Source organism: Choloepus didactylus, chromosome 12, assembly GCF_015220235.1.
Source record: "Choloepus didactylus isolate mChoDid1 chromosome 12, mChoDid1.pri, whole genome shotgun sequence".
Classification (NCBI taxonomy): domain Eukaryota; kingdom Metazoa; phylum Chordata; class Mammalia; order Pilosa; family Megalonychidae; genus Choloepus; species Choloepus didactylus.
Window position 1 is genome coordinate 13,733,488 of NC_051318.1, and position 18,106 is coordinate 13,751,593.

The window sequence follows — 18,106 nt, forward strand, 5'->3', positions numbered from 1 at the left end:
TCATAGGCAACTGGTAAATAAGAAGGTCTTGCTTCAAGGTAGGGAATAGTTTGCTGTAACTGAGCACTGCTTGGGACCTGCCTAACAAATCTTAAAAGCAAGGTCTGAATGGCTCTGTTTCTAAATAACTAAAATGTGTCCTAAATCAAAGTTCAAGATAATTTACAGAAATATCCAACACCCAGCTGTGGTGGTGCATAAACTTACACATGCAATAAAATTGCATAGAAGAAAATTCACACACACACATAATAACACACACAAATATCCACACACCTGAGTGCATGTAAAACTGATAAATCTGAATAAGGTTGATGTCAGTTTTCTGGTTGTGATATTGTACTATAGTCATGCAAGATGTTACTGGGAAAACTGGTAAGGGGGATATGGGATATCCCTGTATTATTTTTTACAACTGCTTGTAAATCTACAAGTATCTCAAAATTTAAAAGTTTAGAAAAATCCATTGCCCAAAAAGGTAAAATTGAAATGTCTTGCATTCAATCAAATATTACTAGATAAGTAAAGAAACAAGAAAATACAACACAAAATGAGGAGGTAAATCAGGCAATAAAAATGGACTCAGAACTGATATGGATTTTAGATTTAGCAGTGTAGTGGTTTGAAGCTGTATGGACCCCAGAAAAACATATTCTTAAATCCATTCCTGTGTGAATTTTAATGAGTGTGAACCCATTAAAAGTAGGACCTTTTGATAAGGTTACTTAAGTTGAGGTGGCCCAGCCCAATTAGGATGGGTCTTAATCCTGTTCCTGAGGTCCATGATAAGTGGAATGAAATTCAGGCAGAGAGAGACAGAGCCATGGAAGCAAGAACCTGAAATTCAACAGAACCTGAACAAGAACAGAGAGGCCAGGAGAGGCCGCCATGTGCATTGCCGTGTGACAGAGGAGCCAAGGACCAAGGATTGCCAACAGTCAGCTCTAGAACACCAGTCTTCTGGAAGAAAACATTGCCTTGATGGCTCCTTGATTTGGACTTTTTTTAGCATCAAAACCATGAGCAAATAAATTCCCATTTTTTAAACCCAACCCATTTCATGGTATTTGCTTGAACAGCCAAAGAAACTAAATCAAGCAGATAAACCTTTCATAGTCTTCACAAATTGGCTTTGCATTGGCCCTGCTCTCCTTCAGAGTTTAGCCTTCCTCTTAAAAAGATAAACCAGAGACAAACATGTGTAATCCTCCTTGTCTTTCCTGAGCCTGCATCTTGCCCTGGGCTGTGCTCACTCATGACCTTAGGGACTCCAATATTTACAGGAATCTGAATGTTCTCTCTACTCCCCATGCAATGGACTTTCCCCCCTCCCAGTTGCTCTATTGTGTTTCTTAAAACCACTAATCATTTGCCACAGGCTGCATTGACTTAATTGTTTCTTACACTGCTTTAGCTATCTGAAAGCTGTTTCTGCCTGCAGGAAAGTTCTGGGAGGGTTAGGCAGAGATGAGTGCCCTGGTTCAGGCTTTCAGGCTCCCACCAGATAGGTTAGCACAGACATACAGACACCCCCTGTGTGAACATAGGGGTTGCTCTGCTTCCTCAGTAACAGGGTGAAGGAGCCAGAATGGGAGTGCAGGACAACTCTGCACTGGGGGAGGGGCCAGCAAGACCACCATAGCTTCTCCTACCTTTTTAAATCTGCAATTTCTTTATTTGGCATGTGCCCAGTTACTGCAATCCTTTAGCTGATTTCTGAAGTTTTAAGGAAGGTGGCTTTGCCAGGTTTTACTAGTTGTTCAAAGATTCTGTGGGCGAACAGAATCCTGGTTGACCAGAAGTCTAAATAGTCAATTATCTTTTAGAAGAATTAGATAACAAGAAAATTTTGTATATTTACACATGTTACCATTCCCAGTGTTTTAAAATCCATATTTCCATTTAGTATCATTTCCTTTCTGTCTAAGTTACTTTCTTTACCATATCTTTAGTGTGGGTTTGTTGGTGATAAATTTTTTCAGCCTGTATATATTTGAAAAAGTCTTTATTTCACCTTCATCTAAGAAATATATTTTTGCTGGGTATCAAATTCTAGGTTGAGGAATTTTTTTCCTTTCATCACTTCAACATTCAGCCAGCGCTGAATCCTTCATTTTTCTAGTCTTAGAAGTACAGGAAGGTACTGTGAATTATTAAACTCTATTTGAAATGCAAGGCAAAAAATGCAAGTTAAGTTTTGCTTTCTACACTTTGCTCTTGATTGCAGTATTCATTAGCATACGGTGCTTGGTCTTTTGAACAGAGACCTATCGGGTCTATGCCTGCCTAACTGCAGAGCTCCTGTAGTTTCAGAAAGCTTCAATTTAGTCATGTAGAATGCAGTATTTAACTCTTATTATTTCTTCTGTCATATGTGGTTTTCAAGAGATTTTGTTATTTTTATCTTTGAGAAATTTGAAGGTATTTAAAACCGTGGTATCTTTCTTTCATTATCCTCCCAGCTTTGCGGTCTTCTCAAACATATTTTATTTGCAGGATCAGACTTTAGATTATGTTAAAGTGACTAGTCCAATTAATACTTTAAAGCTTATTTCTGAATTCATTCTGGAATTGCGCTTTCAGTGTTGGTAATTCAAGTTGCTTTACATCTATTAGATATAACAATAAAATTATAAAGCATTATTGAGAATTATGACTGGAAGGATTACATGAGATTGTTGATCAAAGGAATTTTTGTTTATTCAATAGGATTCAGTGATTTTTGAAAGACTTTCAGAAGATTCTCTGTTTGTGGAGGAGACATTAACCCATCTGGGACATTTTGCTTCAGAAGGTAAATGAACATTCTTTATACTCTGTTTCCCTTTGGAAGTAAGGTCAGAGTGTTGAAATTGTAACCCTATATGCATGTCACTGATGCTTGTGGGCACATAAGGCGGGCAAGGGTGGGCTAGTGCAAATGAGTGACATTGTAAAGCCTTTGTTTGCTTAAAAGTAAATGGTTCCCCAAGGAAACCCTGTTGAAACATTATATTATTTCCCCTTTCTTCCACTCTCCTACACCAACAATGCTTTGTCCTTATGAATATATATATTCTTCCCTGTGTGGTCCTTCCTATTCTAGCAGGAGGATTGCAGTGCATCTCTATCTATTTTTATTTGCTAAGTGTTACCTTTAATTAGTTGTGCTAGGAACTTGACCTACAGTTGGAGAAAAAGGAAGGCTTTTTCAATATGTTTTGTATTTTAATCATTTGGTTAAATGCAACATGAAAAGCAGCATCATTGAAAATTTCCTGTTATCCTCTTATTATTCTTCTGATATTAACTTATACATCTTTGAAGGAAATAAAATTTCATGAATGAATTACAAACAAGAAAAATGTTCACTAAAAAGTTGACCAAGGCTTTGAAGAATAAGGTATCCTGTTATTAATATAATGAAAAAGCTATAGCCCACTTCCTCCCCTTAGTTTGTAAGCTGCTGCTTCATGTGAGCGTATGTGTGTCTGACCTGAAAGTGTGGATATTTTTGCAAGATTGCACTTTGGTCCTGTTACTGCTATCTTAAAATATACATGTACTGTAGGCAGGCTACAGCAGTTAGAAACATGTAGGAACTATATAATAGTTGAGTTCAAAACAGAATAATAAACTCTGTAACTATTCTACAGAGAATTAATTTTAGGGAATCCTCAAATTTTTAATGTTTTGGAGTTAGCTTAAAATATTAGAGTACAGTATAGTTAAATTTTTTTTTAAACAAGTCCCTTCAAAATGAGATTAAGATCCCTACTGCAATCAATATGGTACCATGAAAGACTTCAGAGCTCCACCCCCACCCCCTAACAGATACACTGAATAACTAGTAAGAATCAGCACAAACATCTTTCTGAGAGCTTTAGAAAATAGTTGAAGTACTGCAGTAAAAGAGCAAGTCCAAAATCAAGAAAAAGGCTACTTAAAAGAGGATCTCATGCCAAACTAGCTGACCCCCCTCCACCCTTTGCAAGCTTGGCATAGAGCTGCCCATGCTCCCAGTGCTGTCCCCTGGTTCCAGTTCCAGAGGGAGCAGAGTAACCCTGGTGCACATACTGGGAGCATGTAAGTCTGGCCCAATCTGTCTGGCAGTGGCCAGATGGGCTTACCATCCAGAATTTGCCCTGTGTGTAGAAGGCGGATCACAGTCTCCTACAGAATGCTGTGGGAGAGCAATCAAGTCGTGCTGCCTGGGGCAAAGGATTGCTGGCTGTAGGATTACAGTGCAGTACACTGGACCATGACGAAACGTTTCCTAGGGAAGAAAGGATGTTCATAGCTGCATAAATGGGGGAATTCCTAGGGCAAATACACACACCCAAGACAAAATGCATGCACATAAAGGACCAGGTAGGCTCCTATTTTGGCCTGGAGCTATTTTCTAAACTGTTTTTTGTGTGAATAAGTCCTAAAGTAGTCCAATCACACACATCAATCTGCAAAGACTGGGAAGTCTTTTTTTTTTTTTTTTTTTTTTTTGTTAGTTCTTGGCACTCCAGGAAATCTCTCTCATAACATTAGCTGGATGCAAGTTTAAGGAGCAGACACTTCAGAGTCTGAATTCCAGAGATAACACATTAACACATCAAAATACCCAATTTTCAACAAAAGATTACAAAACATATAGAGAAAGAGGACATGATGACCCAGACAAAGGAGGAGTTTCAAGCATTAGAAATCATCAGTGAGGCAGATCAGACCTGGGGCATTCGACAAAGACTTTTAAAAAAATGGTCCTAAATATGCTCAAAGGGCTAAAGGAGAACATAGACAAAGAACCAAAGGAAATCAGGAAAATGATAGATGAACACAAAGAGAATATCAATAGAGAGCTGGAAACCATGAAAAGGAACCAAACAGAGCTGAAGACCGCAGTAACAGAAATTAAAAATTCTCTTGATGTGTTCAAAGCAGGTTGAAGCTAGTAGAAGAAAGAATCAGTGAACTTGAAAACAGACAATTGAAATTATCAGTCTGAAGAGCAGAAAGAGGAAAGAATGAAGAAACTTGAACAGAGCCTGAGGAAACTGTGGGACCCCAGCAAGCTTACCAATATACGTGTTGTGGGAGTCCCAGAAGGATAAGAAAGAAAGAGATAGGGGCAGAGAGCATATTCAAAGAAAGAATGGCTGAAAACTCCCCACATTTAATGAAAGACTCATTGAATATACACATCCAGGATGTGAAATTAACTCCAAAAATGATAAGTCAAATAGACTCATGCTGCACCATGTTATAATCACACTGTGTAATGCTGAAGACAAAGAGAGAATTTTGAAAGTTGCAAGAGAGAAGCAGCATGTCACGTACTCATAAGATGTAGTGGTAATTTCTCATTAGAAGCTGTGGATGCAAGAAGGCAGTGGGAAAACATATTTAAAGTGTTGAAAGCAAAAAATTTCCAGCCAAGAATCTCTATCTGTCAAAGCTGTCTTTCCAAAATGAGGGAGGAATTATGACTTTCCCAGATAAACAAAAGCTGAAGGAATTTTTCAGCACTAGACCTTCCTACAAGAAATGCTAAAGAGAGTTCTGCAGGTTGAAAGGAAAGGATAATAGACACTTGACTGAAACCACATGAAGCAATAAAGATCTCCATTATATTTTTTGTTATATTTTTTATTTGTAACTCTACTTTTTACTTCCCACAGGATCTAAAAGGCAGATTCATGAAATGTTATGATAAATCAATGGTTTTGGACTCACATGTTTAAATATGTAATTTTTGGCAAGAACTACATAAAGGTTGGGGGTATATAAGTGATAGGAAAATAGTGTATGTACGCTGTTGAAGTTAACTTGTTATCAAAGCAAATGAGATTGTTTTAGATTTAGGTTATTAAAATATCAAAGTATATGCAAACTCACAGTCAGAAAGTAGAGAACAGGTTATCAGGGGTAAGGGGAAGGGGTAATGGGTAGTTAATGCAAAATGGTTGTAAGGTTTCTCTCTGGGTGAAGAGAAAGTGACAGTAATGGATGGAGGTGAGGGTGCTGCAATATTGTGAATGTGGTTAATTCTGCTGAATGGCATGCTTGGGAGGGGTTGGGATGGGAAGATTTATGTTGCATATATATTTCCACAATTTAAAAAAAAGACAAAAAAGGAAACTAAAGGGATAATGACCAGTACCAGATGGGACCTAAGAGTGAAGCAGAAAATGCCCAAAAATACATTAATGGGGCATAAGAAAGATTGGAATATAGAATGTAAGCTTTGTGTCAGTGTTAAATTTCTTCAACTGATAACTGCATTTAAGGTGATTTCATAATTGAATATCCTTGTTCTTAGGAAATATACATGGAAGTACTATGTATTAAAGGATTATGATATGTGCAACCTGCTCTCAAATGTTAAGTAAATAATAGATAAATAGGTAGATAGATAGGTAGATAGATAGATAGATAGATAGATAGATAGATAGATAGATGAATGGGTGATATATACAGAGTTAGAATGATATGGCAAAGGTGGCAAAATGTTATAATTGGTGGATCTGGGTATCTAGGGGATGGGGTATTTTGGAGTTATCTGTATCAATCTGCATTATGTTTGCAACTTTCCTATAAATTTGAAATTATTTCAAAATGAAAAGTTAAAAAAAGATAAAATGAGATTAAAATCAGTTTTCTCTTAATTTAGACACTAACTAGTAATTGAAAAACTGAACCCTCATTCATATTTCATTCATTCAACAAAGAATTATTGAACACCTGTTTTGTGCCATACACCGGTTGTAAGTCTCCAGGACAGCAGTGGGTAAAGCATAGAAAACTTATTCCCAAGGAATTTACCAGTAAATATATAACATCAGGTGAGGATATGTTGTGTTATGAGGAAAAATGAAGCAGGATAAGGTCCTTAGAGAGTGATGAATGAGAAGGCAGAATTTAGTAAAGGCTGAAGGAAGTGATGGGGAGAGCCCTGTGGCCGTCTAGGGGAAAGTATCCTGAATAAAAGATCGAGCAAGTGGAAGAGTCTGGAAGGAAGTAAGAAGAGCAGCGAGGTTACCACAGAGAGCAAGGAAGGGACAGGAGGAGACAAGGTCAGTAAGGTGGCCTGGGGCAAATGATGTGCGGTCCTGTGGGTCACAGTTAGGACTGCACACTCACACGGCCTCTCAAAGGCCTTCGGACCTTAATTTCAACGCCTTACTTGTCCCTGATCACCAGCAGCATGACCAGGATATTTTATATTCTTTTTGCAGGTCTGAGAACTCTCTGTATTGCCTATACAGATTTAACTGAGAAAGACTATCAGGAGTGGTTGAAGGAGTATAAAAAAGCTAGCACAGTTTTGCAAGACAGAATTAAAAGATTGGAAGATTGTTATGACACTATCGAAAAGGTAACATACCCCATACGTCCCTGTATGCTTAGATAAATATGTGAAGAAAACGCACTTATCAATATTTCAATATCTTGATTTAATTTTTAAAATGCAGTTCAATTCTGCTATCCTTTCTGTAATAACTTTGCCATTTCAAAAGAAGTACATGGTCATTTTTAAAAGCTAGAATAATAAATAAGCATCTGTAATGTTGGGCTAAGGACCAATTAAGTGCTGGCATAGAACTTCCAGTCTCTTTCATTATATGAGTGTGCTATACCTGTAGTACATACACAGATACATAATTTTCCCATAAAAAATGGCTCATGCTATGTAAACTGGATAACCCATGAATTTTTCACTTAATAAGTACAGAAAATTTTTTCATATGGTTGAATATTCTTATACAGTATCTTTGATTACTCCAAGGTGTTTCATAGTATGAGTGAATACTTTTTCAGTGTGTACCCTATTCTCTGGTGATTATTTTTCCTGGGAGGTTCTCATCTGGGTTGCCGAGTGTTACTGGAGTGTGATTGTGAGGCCTCAGGAGTTTCACAGATGCAGGGCCAATTTTTATATTAGTTTTTGGGTTTGGAGTTCTTTTGTTATTTGGTTACATGAATTCTGCATCTCATTTCTGAAGGGGATTGACCAGACCAAATTTAGACTGGGTGATTTTTCTTGAACTACTTAGGCCCATCTCCTTTTCAAAGACATAAATTGAACATGTGTAATCTAATCTAGCTTCAGACCAAATGCGTAGACACTCAATAGTATCCCTCCTGGGTAATTATTCCGCATCTGCTGACAAATCACAGTGAAGGGAGGCTCACTGATTTGGGTAAGTCACCTCTTCCTTATGTTTCCAGTTTAAAACCACCACTGGAATTTTATGAGCAGTAGCACAGGTCATACATAGCTCCTTCACATAGAAAAGAAATCCCAAGAATTGAAAATTGGCCTCTGGGATCTGAAAAACTGTTCTATGGTAGTTCTTTTTTTTTTTTTTTTTAAATAAAACTGTTACATTATTATACTATTATTATGTTGTGGTTTTAAGGGGTAGGCATGGGAAAAGAGTAGGGAAGAGTAAGGAAGTCGAAGGGAAAGGAAAAGAGTAAGTAAATTTGTCTTTCCAGAGTCTAAGAGTTGGGTGTAAAGGCTGGGGAGGAGAGTATTCTTAAATTCACTCATTCATTCATAATATGAGTGCTGTGTTCACTCAATGTAGCATGGCTCTAGCATCTACAGAGTGTCTGGCATGCAGTGAGTATTCAGAAAATATTAGCCAAATGGACGAATGAAATATTGGCGGTTGGATATGTGAAGTTTCTCAATATCCAAGGAAAATATATAACCAGGAGGGCTTGATGCTCATTGCCTGGGTGTATTCTCTTCCTTAAACTTCAGATGGCAGTCATAAAAGTTAGAATGACTATCACAGGCCAGTTTTTCCTGTCTGATCTTAGTGGTTATTTGGCCTGGGTGAGCACCACTTTTTATTTTAAGCATTACCTGTATACCTGAGAGCAGGCGATGAGGTTAGATGTCCTCCATGATTAGGAGCCCTTGGAAAGTCTGAGGGGAAATCTAATCAGTTATTTGGACACTAACAAAGCTCTGACACATTATGTAAGAATGCACTGAATTATCTCTCAATGACTATGCGGTTAAAAAGTACAGGGCAGCATCAAGAGTCAAAATATTCAATTTCTCTGTTTAGTTCATCTGAGAGATTTAGCTTGAGTCACTTAGGCAATTATCTCATACAAATAATCACATTCTGCGATGCTCAATTAGCATTGATAATTATCAAACTTACTTACTCAGAGTATTCCAGGACTCCTTCACTTTCCCCAATTTGATTTTTTCAGTTCACTGGGGAACTGAGTAGCGTAGTTCAAACCTCTGGGTGGTGTGGGACTGCATCTGACCATTCATTACATCTTGGTCAGGGGAGACTAGTTTTGGGAGCTAGATGAACTGCCCATTGAACTGTATCCCGTAAAAATAGGCACATTCGCTGGACCAAATAATACAGGAAGAGATTGCTTAGCGCACTTAGATTTTAATCGTAGGTTATTGGATTTTCTTAAGTGGTATATCTTTCAAGCTATACTAGCCTATAAATTTGTGATTCTTCACTTCAGTGTTGCTTTTATCTATGTTTTCAATTCTAGTTATTTAGGCTTAGGACACCTTTGTTTCCATCTAGAAAAGCTAATAGTCTTGTCCTTCCATTCTCCTTTTTCTTGTTTTAAATTAACTCCCATACCTTCTTATCACCTGCCTCATGCCTTGTTTTGATTTTACAATTCTAACTGATGTTATGCTATAATTATAGTTATTTGTCTACTTTCTGAGGAGCTGTAGGTAGTCATTGTAAACTTTTCATGCAAATGACACCAGAGAGTGTTCAGCTGATTGCTTCTCTGAAACTGGCTCCACATGCATTGTTGAGGTTCTCCTTATTTTCAGTTAGGAAGGCCCATCCTGATTCATATGGGACACACCACAACTGAAGTAACCTCAATCCAGGGCCCCCATTTACAAGACTTAATACCCACAGGAATGGGTTTAAGAATACGTTTGTCTGGGGTACATAGCTCCAAGCCACCACAACAGAGTTGTACAACCACCACCATAATCAACTTTAGAACATTTTTATCATCCCACAAGGATCCCACATTCATTTGCAGTCACTCCCCATTTCTCCTAAAGGCCCTACAAACCACAGATCTACTTTCTGTTTCTATGGATTTGCTTGTTCTGGACATTTCACCTCTAAGTATTTTCTGATTGTCCTTGTGATTCTGTTTTGACCCCCTGGTAATGTAGAAGTGTGTTTTTCAAATTCCTTTTTGTTGTTTTCTAATTTTATTCCATTGTGCTTAGAGAACATACTTCGCATGTATTCCATCCTGTTAAAATTTACTGAGGCTTGTTTTATGGGTAACACAAGGTCTGTCCTAGAAAATAGAGAAAAATGTCTATTGTGCTGCTGTTGAGCAGGGTAAGTGTCTGCTAAGGGTAGCTGTTCTATAGTGTTGTTCAAGTCTTATATTTCCTTGTTGATTTTCTGTCTAGATGTGTATTCATTATTAAAAGTGCTGTACTGATGTCTCCAACTATTATTGTTGAATTGTTTATTTCTACCTTCAGTTTTTGCTTTATGTATTTTGGGGCTCTGTTATTAAATACATGTATGTTTATAATTATGTTAGCTTCCTGATGGGTTAACCCTTTTATAATTATAAAATGTCCCCATTTATCTCTAGTTATATTTTTTGTTTTAAAGTCTATTTTGTCTAATATTGCTATACTCACTCCAGCTTTCTTACAGTTGCTATTTGCATTATTATCTTTGAGCATCCTTTTATTTTTCAACGAATTTGTATCTTTGAATCTAAAATGGGTCTCGGTAGGCAGGATATAGTTGAATGTTGTTTTTATTATCTATCTTGACTTTGATATGATTGAATGTATTATGACTGTCTCTGCCTTTTGATTTGATTGTTTAATCTGTTCACATTAAATGTTATTATAGATCTAAATAAATGTCTGCCATTTCTCTTTTGTTCCCTAGATGTCTTATATCCATTTTATTCCTTTATTCTTTCTTTACTGCTTTCTTTTGCATTAACTGAATATTTTCTAGTGTAATAATTTTTTAATAATTTTTCACTATAATTCTTAGTGGTTTCTCCAGAGTTTACAATATGCATCTTAACTTATGAGATTCTACTTTAGATTTATTAATTTAATTCCAGTGAGATATAGAAACATTATTCTTATATAGCTCTATTCCTTCTTCTACTTTTTTGTGCTATTTGTTATACACATTGTATCTGTATATGGTACAAACCCAAAATACATAATTACTAACTTACATAATTTTAAGTCTATTAAAGAAACAGAAGAAAAGTGAACAAATATGTATTTATGGAGTTTACTATCTTAACCATCTCATGATTTCCACTTCTCTTTGTTTCTTTGTATTCAAATTATTTGGTATTATTTCCTTACACCAGTACAGCTGTGCACCTGTCCACTTCCTTTATACTGTTATTATCAAATACATTTTTATGTTATAGACCAAACAATAAGTTGTGTACATATTATATTATACAATTTTTAAAAAATAAGTTAATAGAAAAACCATAAGTATGCATTTATACTGTTTTCATAATTATATAATTACTTTAATCAGTTCTCTTTACTTTTTGTGTCAATTTGAATTACCTTTTGGGATCTCTTTCTTTTCTGAAGAACTTCCTTTAAAATTTCTTGTAAGGCTACCAAGAAATTCTCTTGGTTTTTGTTTATCTGGAAATGTCTTTATTTTGTCTTCTTTTATTTATTTATTTTTGCCTTCATTTTTGAAGCTTTGCTGGGGGTAAGCTTGTTGGTTTATAGCATTTTTCTTTTAGCACTTTGAATACATATCCATCCCTAGAAGGGATCTGAAGTGAAGTCAATTGTTAATATTAAATCTTATTGGGTTTTCCTGGTACACAATGAGTCATTTTTACCTTGCTGCTTTCAGAATTGTCTCTTTGTCTTTGTCTTTCAGCATTTTTAATAAATGGATATGTCTGGGTGGGGATATCTTTGCATTTATTCTGCTTGGAGCTCACCAAGCTTCTTGTATGTGTATATTATTCTTTTTCATCAAATTTGGGGATTTACAGCCATTATTTCTTTAAACTTGTTTCTGCTCCTTTCTCTTTCTCCTCTCATTCAAGTACTCCTATTATGTGTATGTTGGTATGTTTGATGGTGTCCAAAAAGTCTCTGAGGATCTGCCCATTTTTATTCATTCCTTTTACTTTCTTTTGGATTCCATAATGTTTCTTGATCCATCTTCAAGTGGACTGATTCTTTCTTCTGCCAGTTAAAGTCTACTATTGAAGACTTTTAGGGAAATTTTTTGAATCCTTCCGGTTATAGTCAGTAGGAGAAAAAATTAGAAAATAAATCCTTTGATGAACAAGAACTTTATTGAGAAGATTTTAAAGTTTTACTTAAGGACAAAATTAGAAACCTAAATATATTGATAGATATACAATACATAGTGAAAGTCAGTATCATAAATGTGGCAATTTTTCTCAAAGTAATCCAAAAAGTCAATGGAATGCAAACATGCATCAAATTCTCAACAAAATTTTCACAGAATGTGACAACTTTGTTATGAAATTCATGTAGAAGTAGTAGGAGGTTAAGAATCAAGAAAATTTTGTAGACAAATAAAAGGAAGTGCAACTTGCTTGAAAAGACATGAATATATATATAATAAAGTTATAATAATCAAAATAATAGGTAACACTTATTGACTATTTACAATCTGCTGGGCATTATTCCAATCACTTTACAAACATTAACTTGCACAAGAATCCTGTGAGTAATCTTATTTTCCCCACTTGATAGTTGAAGAAACTAAGTTACGGAAAGTTTAAGTAATTTACTGATGATCACACATTGAGAAAGTTGTAGAGTTAGAGCATGAGTCCAAGAGCCTGTACTCTTAACCCTCATGTTGCACTGCTTCAGGCCATGGTGACACAGAGATAAACAGATAGATCAGTGGAAAAAAATAGAATGCATATGTGTGTGTATGGATACATATATATGAGATTTTGCAGAATAAATTATTAGACTGCATATGTTTTGTCAAAATTTAATCTTATTATTCCAGCTTGAAAATGTTTTTATCTTTTGTGTGTGTGTGTGCATAGAGCACCTTTTTTTTTTAAAATGCAATGTTATTGTGATATATTCACACACCATATAATCCATTCAAAAGTATATACAATCAGTGGCTCACAGTATCATCATATAGTTGTGCATTCATTTCCACAATCAATTTTAGAACATTTTCGTTACTCCAAATTCAAGAAAACAATAAAAATAAAAATAAAAAAAGAACACCCAAAGCATCCCATACCTCTTATGCTCCCTATTATTTATATATACTTTTTGTCTTTATTTTATTACCCATCTGCCCATACACTGGATAAAGGGAGTGCACATAGAGCAGTTTTTATTCATTACATTAACCATACAGAAAATAAATGGAAAATGTTTTTATCTTTAATTAGTAGCAAAAATATCTCTTTCAAAAACTTCTAGAAATTTCTGCTACTTGGAGCTACAGCCATTGAGGACCGCCTTCAAGCACGTGTTCCAGAGACCATAACAGCTTTACTGAAAGCAAACATAAGAATATGGGTCTTGACTGGAGATAAACAAGAAACTGCTATTAACATAGGTAACAGATATAAAGAAAGTTTTGAAATCTGGTTATTCAAGTATTCTCATAAATATAGTCAACACATGAAACAATACTAGTATCAAGAATATATGGCTGAGCTTCTTTAAAGTCATTGTTTTATTTGTCTTTGGAAAAATAGAATACAATGGAACCTTCCCATCACAAAGCAGAGAATTTGAACAGGTTAAGCAAAACAAAATGTTCTGTGTCTTTCACAGTCTTAAATGCAGAATTCAATGTGAGTGATAGATAGTTTCTTGCTCCTTTCCCTGCAAAACTTAAAATCATCTTATGGTATTTTCACCTTATGATACACACACACACACACACACACACACACACACACACACCCCTTTGTTTTATAAGTTTATTGTTATAAATTTTGATTAATAGTGGGAATATCCAATTGGAGTTTTTTCCCCTCAAGCTTGATGCCATTTTTTGCATTTATGGTGTTTTAAAAACCTTCACTGTTTTATTGTATCCTAGGGATGAGAGGAGCAGAAATGGAGTTGAAAATCAGCTGTTAGCATTGGATATGCAAGAACTGATTGTGAGAAGGGGTTGAAACTATTACTTTTTCCATGATTATTATGGCAGCCACCTCTGGTTAGCTGAGCAGATGAGATAAAGTGACTCTCTTTGCAAGAGACATCCTTTGCATGTTGCATCCATTTGTTTGTTCATTTTATGTTCATTCATTCAGTTAACACTGAGTGCCTGCTATGCATCAGGAAATTCTAGGAGCTGCTGGGCATGAAAAGTCTCTGCCCTCATGGAGCTTACATTCAAGTGGAGAAGGCATCAAATTAGCAACCAAATAAGTGTGTACTGTTTTATTATTTTGATGAGAGCCAAGAAGAAAAACAAAACAGAGCATAGATAGGGGTGGAGGGGTAATCTTAGACCTATTAAGGAGGTAATATTTAACCAGAGACCCAAATGAGAAGAGGGAGCAAGCTTTGGGAAGAGTATTCCAGGCAGAGAAAACAGCAAGTGCAAAGGCCCTGTTGTGGGAATATGCTTGTCCTGATGGAGGAAACAGGAAGGTCACTGTGGCTAGAGTAGTTCGAAAGGCAGAGAAAATAGGAGGTCAAGGCTTGACAGACCATAGAAAGAAGTGTTTAGGGCTTTGAGCAGGAGAGTAAAATGTTCTAATTTATGTTTTAAAACTATCTGTTGGCTATTGTGTTGAGACTAGACTAATGAAAAGACTGTCACTTGTGTGTGAAGGAGAATGTGAGAGAGGCACTGAATATTGGACACATTTTGTGGGTTGAGCTGTCAGCACTTGTTGATGTGGATACAATGAGTATAGTTAACTCTTTCAAAGAATTTTGCTATGAAAGAGAGCAGAGAAATTGGGTGACAGCTGGAAGAGAACATAGGGTGGACAAAGCGTTGGTTGTTACATAACTTCTCTAAACGTCAGTTTTCTCATGTGCAAAATGGGGATAGTAATTTTTACTTAATAAGGTTGTTGTGAGAATGGCTTGAGATACTCTCGGGAGGAGCTTAGCTTGGTGCCAAGCACGTAGCAACTCCTCCATGAATGTTAGATATTAACATAATTATTAAGTTCTGATGCATCAAGTGTCAGAACTTAATAATTTATCCATGTGACAAATATATGAGAATGTACCTGTGGATGTGAGACCATTGTAAAAAGGACGTTTTGATGAGGTTCCTTCAGTTAAGGTATGATCCAACTCAATTAGGATGGGTCTTAATCCTATTCCTGGAGTCTTTTATAAGCTAAATGAAATTCAGACACAAAGAGAGAAAGCCACAGTGGGAGCAGCCAGAAGCTGAGCATCAGAGGAACCCAGAAGAGAAGGGGGAGACCGGGAGAAGCCACCGTGTGCACAGCCGTGTGAGAGAGGAGCCCAGCACCAAGGGGCTGCCAATCCCAGGAAGCCAGTCTTCAGGAAGAAAGTGTCACCTTGATGACGCCTTGATTTGGATTTCTTCTAGCCTCAAAACCATGAGCCAATAAATATCCATTGTTTAAGCCAACCCATTGCATGGTATTTGCTTGGCAGCCAGGAAACTAAAACAGATTTTGATACCAGGAATGGAGTGTCACTGTTGCAAATACAAAGATGTGGAAACAGCTTTGGAATTGGGTAATGGGTAGAGACTGGAAGAACTGTGAGGTGCTTGATAGAAAGGACCTAGGTGGTTTTGAAAACACTGCTGTTAGAAATATGGATACTAAATGTACTTCCAATGAGGTCTTAGACCAAAATGATGAATATTTTATTGGAAACTGGAGGAAAGGCGATTTTTCTTTTGAAGTGGTGGAGAGCTTGAAGAAATTGAGTTCTGATGTCGAATGGAAGGCAGAACTTGAAAGCGATGAACTTGGATATTCAGCTGAGGAGATTTCCAGGCTAAGTGTGGAAGGTGCAGCCTGGTATCTCCTTGCAGTGTATAGTGAAATGAGAGAGGAAAGGGATAATCTGAGAAATGAACTCCTCAGCACAAAGAAACCGGAAACTGATTGTTTGGAAAATTCTGAGCCTGTCCAGACAGTGTGCTCTGAGACTAGGGCCTGAAGTGGCCTAATCAAGGAACTCCCTGAACTTCTGGAAAGTGAATCCCAGAGAATAGGGCTCCATGTGAGGGTTTAACCGAACATGGAAGCAGTCATCTATTTCAGTGGAAGTCAGGATTGGAAATGCAGTTATGCAAGAAAGATCTGTGGAAAGTTCTATGTTCTGAGGGTTCAGACCTCTGTGAACTGCATGCAAAGCTGGAAAGGTTTTTTTCAAAATTTGTCTGAGCAGAATCACTGCCAGCCTGGACAGAGAAGAGATGAATTGAAGAAAGAATGACTTCAAGGGCAGAATCATGGGAGCCAAAGTCTGGATTGAGGCTATTTCCTTGGGCCAAGAGAGCACGCCTACACCTACCTTTGGATGTGGAAAGGGTGGGACTGCCCCAGCCCTTGGAGGGGACAGGCCTTGCGTCCTATTGTTCAGGGAGAGTGCTGCCACTCCAGTGCTTGGGGATGGTGGGGCCTGTGTGTGGGCATTTTCAGAGAGCCTGACTATCACCCCAATGCTTGGAGAGGATGGGGCCTGTGCCCTGGGGTTTGCAGAAAGCCTGGCTGTCACCCCGATACCCAGAGAGCAAATTTTGTAGGTTGCCCTGGCTTTGAATATGTTGAGGTGCCTACTTTTCTTTCAATGGCGATATCAAGTAGGCACTTATATATGTAGGTTAAGAGTTCAGTGTAGAAGTCTGGGCTGAAGATACAAAATTGGGAGTCATCACCAGATATATGGTACTTTAAAGTGGTGACACCATAAGAGATCAACAAGGAAGTGAGAACTGACATAAAAGAGAAGAGGCCCAAGGAGTAATTCAGGAGGAAGGAAAATTGCTGGAATAATGTCCTTGATTAGGTGAGATGGGTTGAGATCAAGGACCCAAGTGTAGGGTTGGGGTTAGTCTTCACTGACTATACAAGGGACTTAAAAGGCATACATAGAGTTTATTCATCGTAACAGGAGGCAATGCAGAATATTTGAGCACAGGTGCAGGTAGTTGTGCCAAGTAGCAAGGAGAGTTTTTGAAAGTTCTCTTCAGATTGCTTTTTTTTTTTCAGGGAAATAGGAAGGCAGTATGCCAAGCTGAGAAGAAGGGTGGGGAAGATGTACTAAAGCTTTGTGAAGAGAGGAGAAAAATAGAAAATAGTCTAGGAGAGTGGGAGGGTTAATGAACTAGTAGACAGTTGCTGAATTAAACACACACACCCATACCACTACCATGACCAGCATTAATTCTCATAGACCAAGACTGACCTTATGAGAAAGAAGGGAAATACATTCCCAACTTGCTCAATATTTGCAGGGCTCTCCTCTTTCAGTCAATCAGTACTTCATATTATTTGCACAACAGGGTTGGTTGCTTTCATTCATCCAATAGCGTTCAAATGATGCCCCTTTGAGATGTTGAGAGGAAAAGATAGTGGCCCATTTTGGGACTATTTATTTGTTAATGGCTATTTCCTCAGCTTCACGAAGACTTATTCCTTTAATTTTAAAATGGCTGCTTATATAAAGACTCAATCAAACTTTTTAGGTAGGAGCTGCTCCTGTTTTTGTTTGTTTGTTTTTAAATTTCCCAGTTTAATTTTTAAAATGTAAATGACCTGAAATTTTCAAAACAAAAATAAATTTTTGAGGTACTATCACATTGAATGTTATCGAATTGTATAGGCTCAATTCTTTTAATCATACCTCGGATTTTATTAGTATACTAGATATAAAATTGTTGATGTAGCACTTTGATACAACAGCGTTTGGCTTCCTCAAAGACTTGGATTTATTATAACCCATGAGTCTGAGTTCACATCATAGAAAGATAAAAATAAAAAGTCACAAAAATCTAAAAGTAGACATTTAGCTATTAGTTACATGTACCTCCTCAACCATTTCTATTCAAATTTCCCACTAAGATTAATATGAATCACAGCTTCAATTCCTTTTCTCTCT

The 18,106-nt window shown here is 36.9% G+C and overlaps 1 protein-coding gene across 1 annotated transcript in view; it reads left to right on the forward strand.

Annotated features, from left to right (window-relative positions):
- Positions 1-18,106, forward strand: part of LOC119506769 (phospholipid-transporting ATPase IB-like) — a 215,222-nt gene that overhangs the window by 93,221 nt on the left and 103,895 nt on the right. The window contains exons 16-18 of the mRNA XM_037799892.1: positions 2,710-2,794; positions 7,209-7,348; positions 13,463-13,601. Coding sequence (XP_037655820.1) covers positions 2,710-2,794; positions 7,209-7,348; positions 13,463-13,601 — 364 coding nt within the window. The remainder of the gene's footprint in view (positions 1-2,709; positions 2,795-7,208; positions 7,349-13,462; positions 13,602-18,106) is intronic.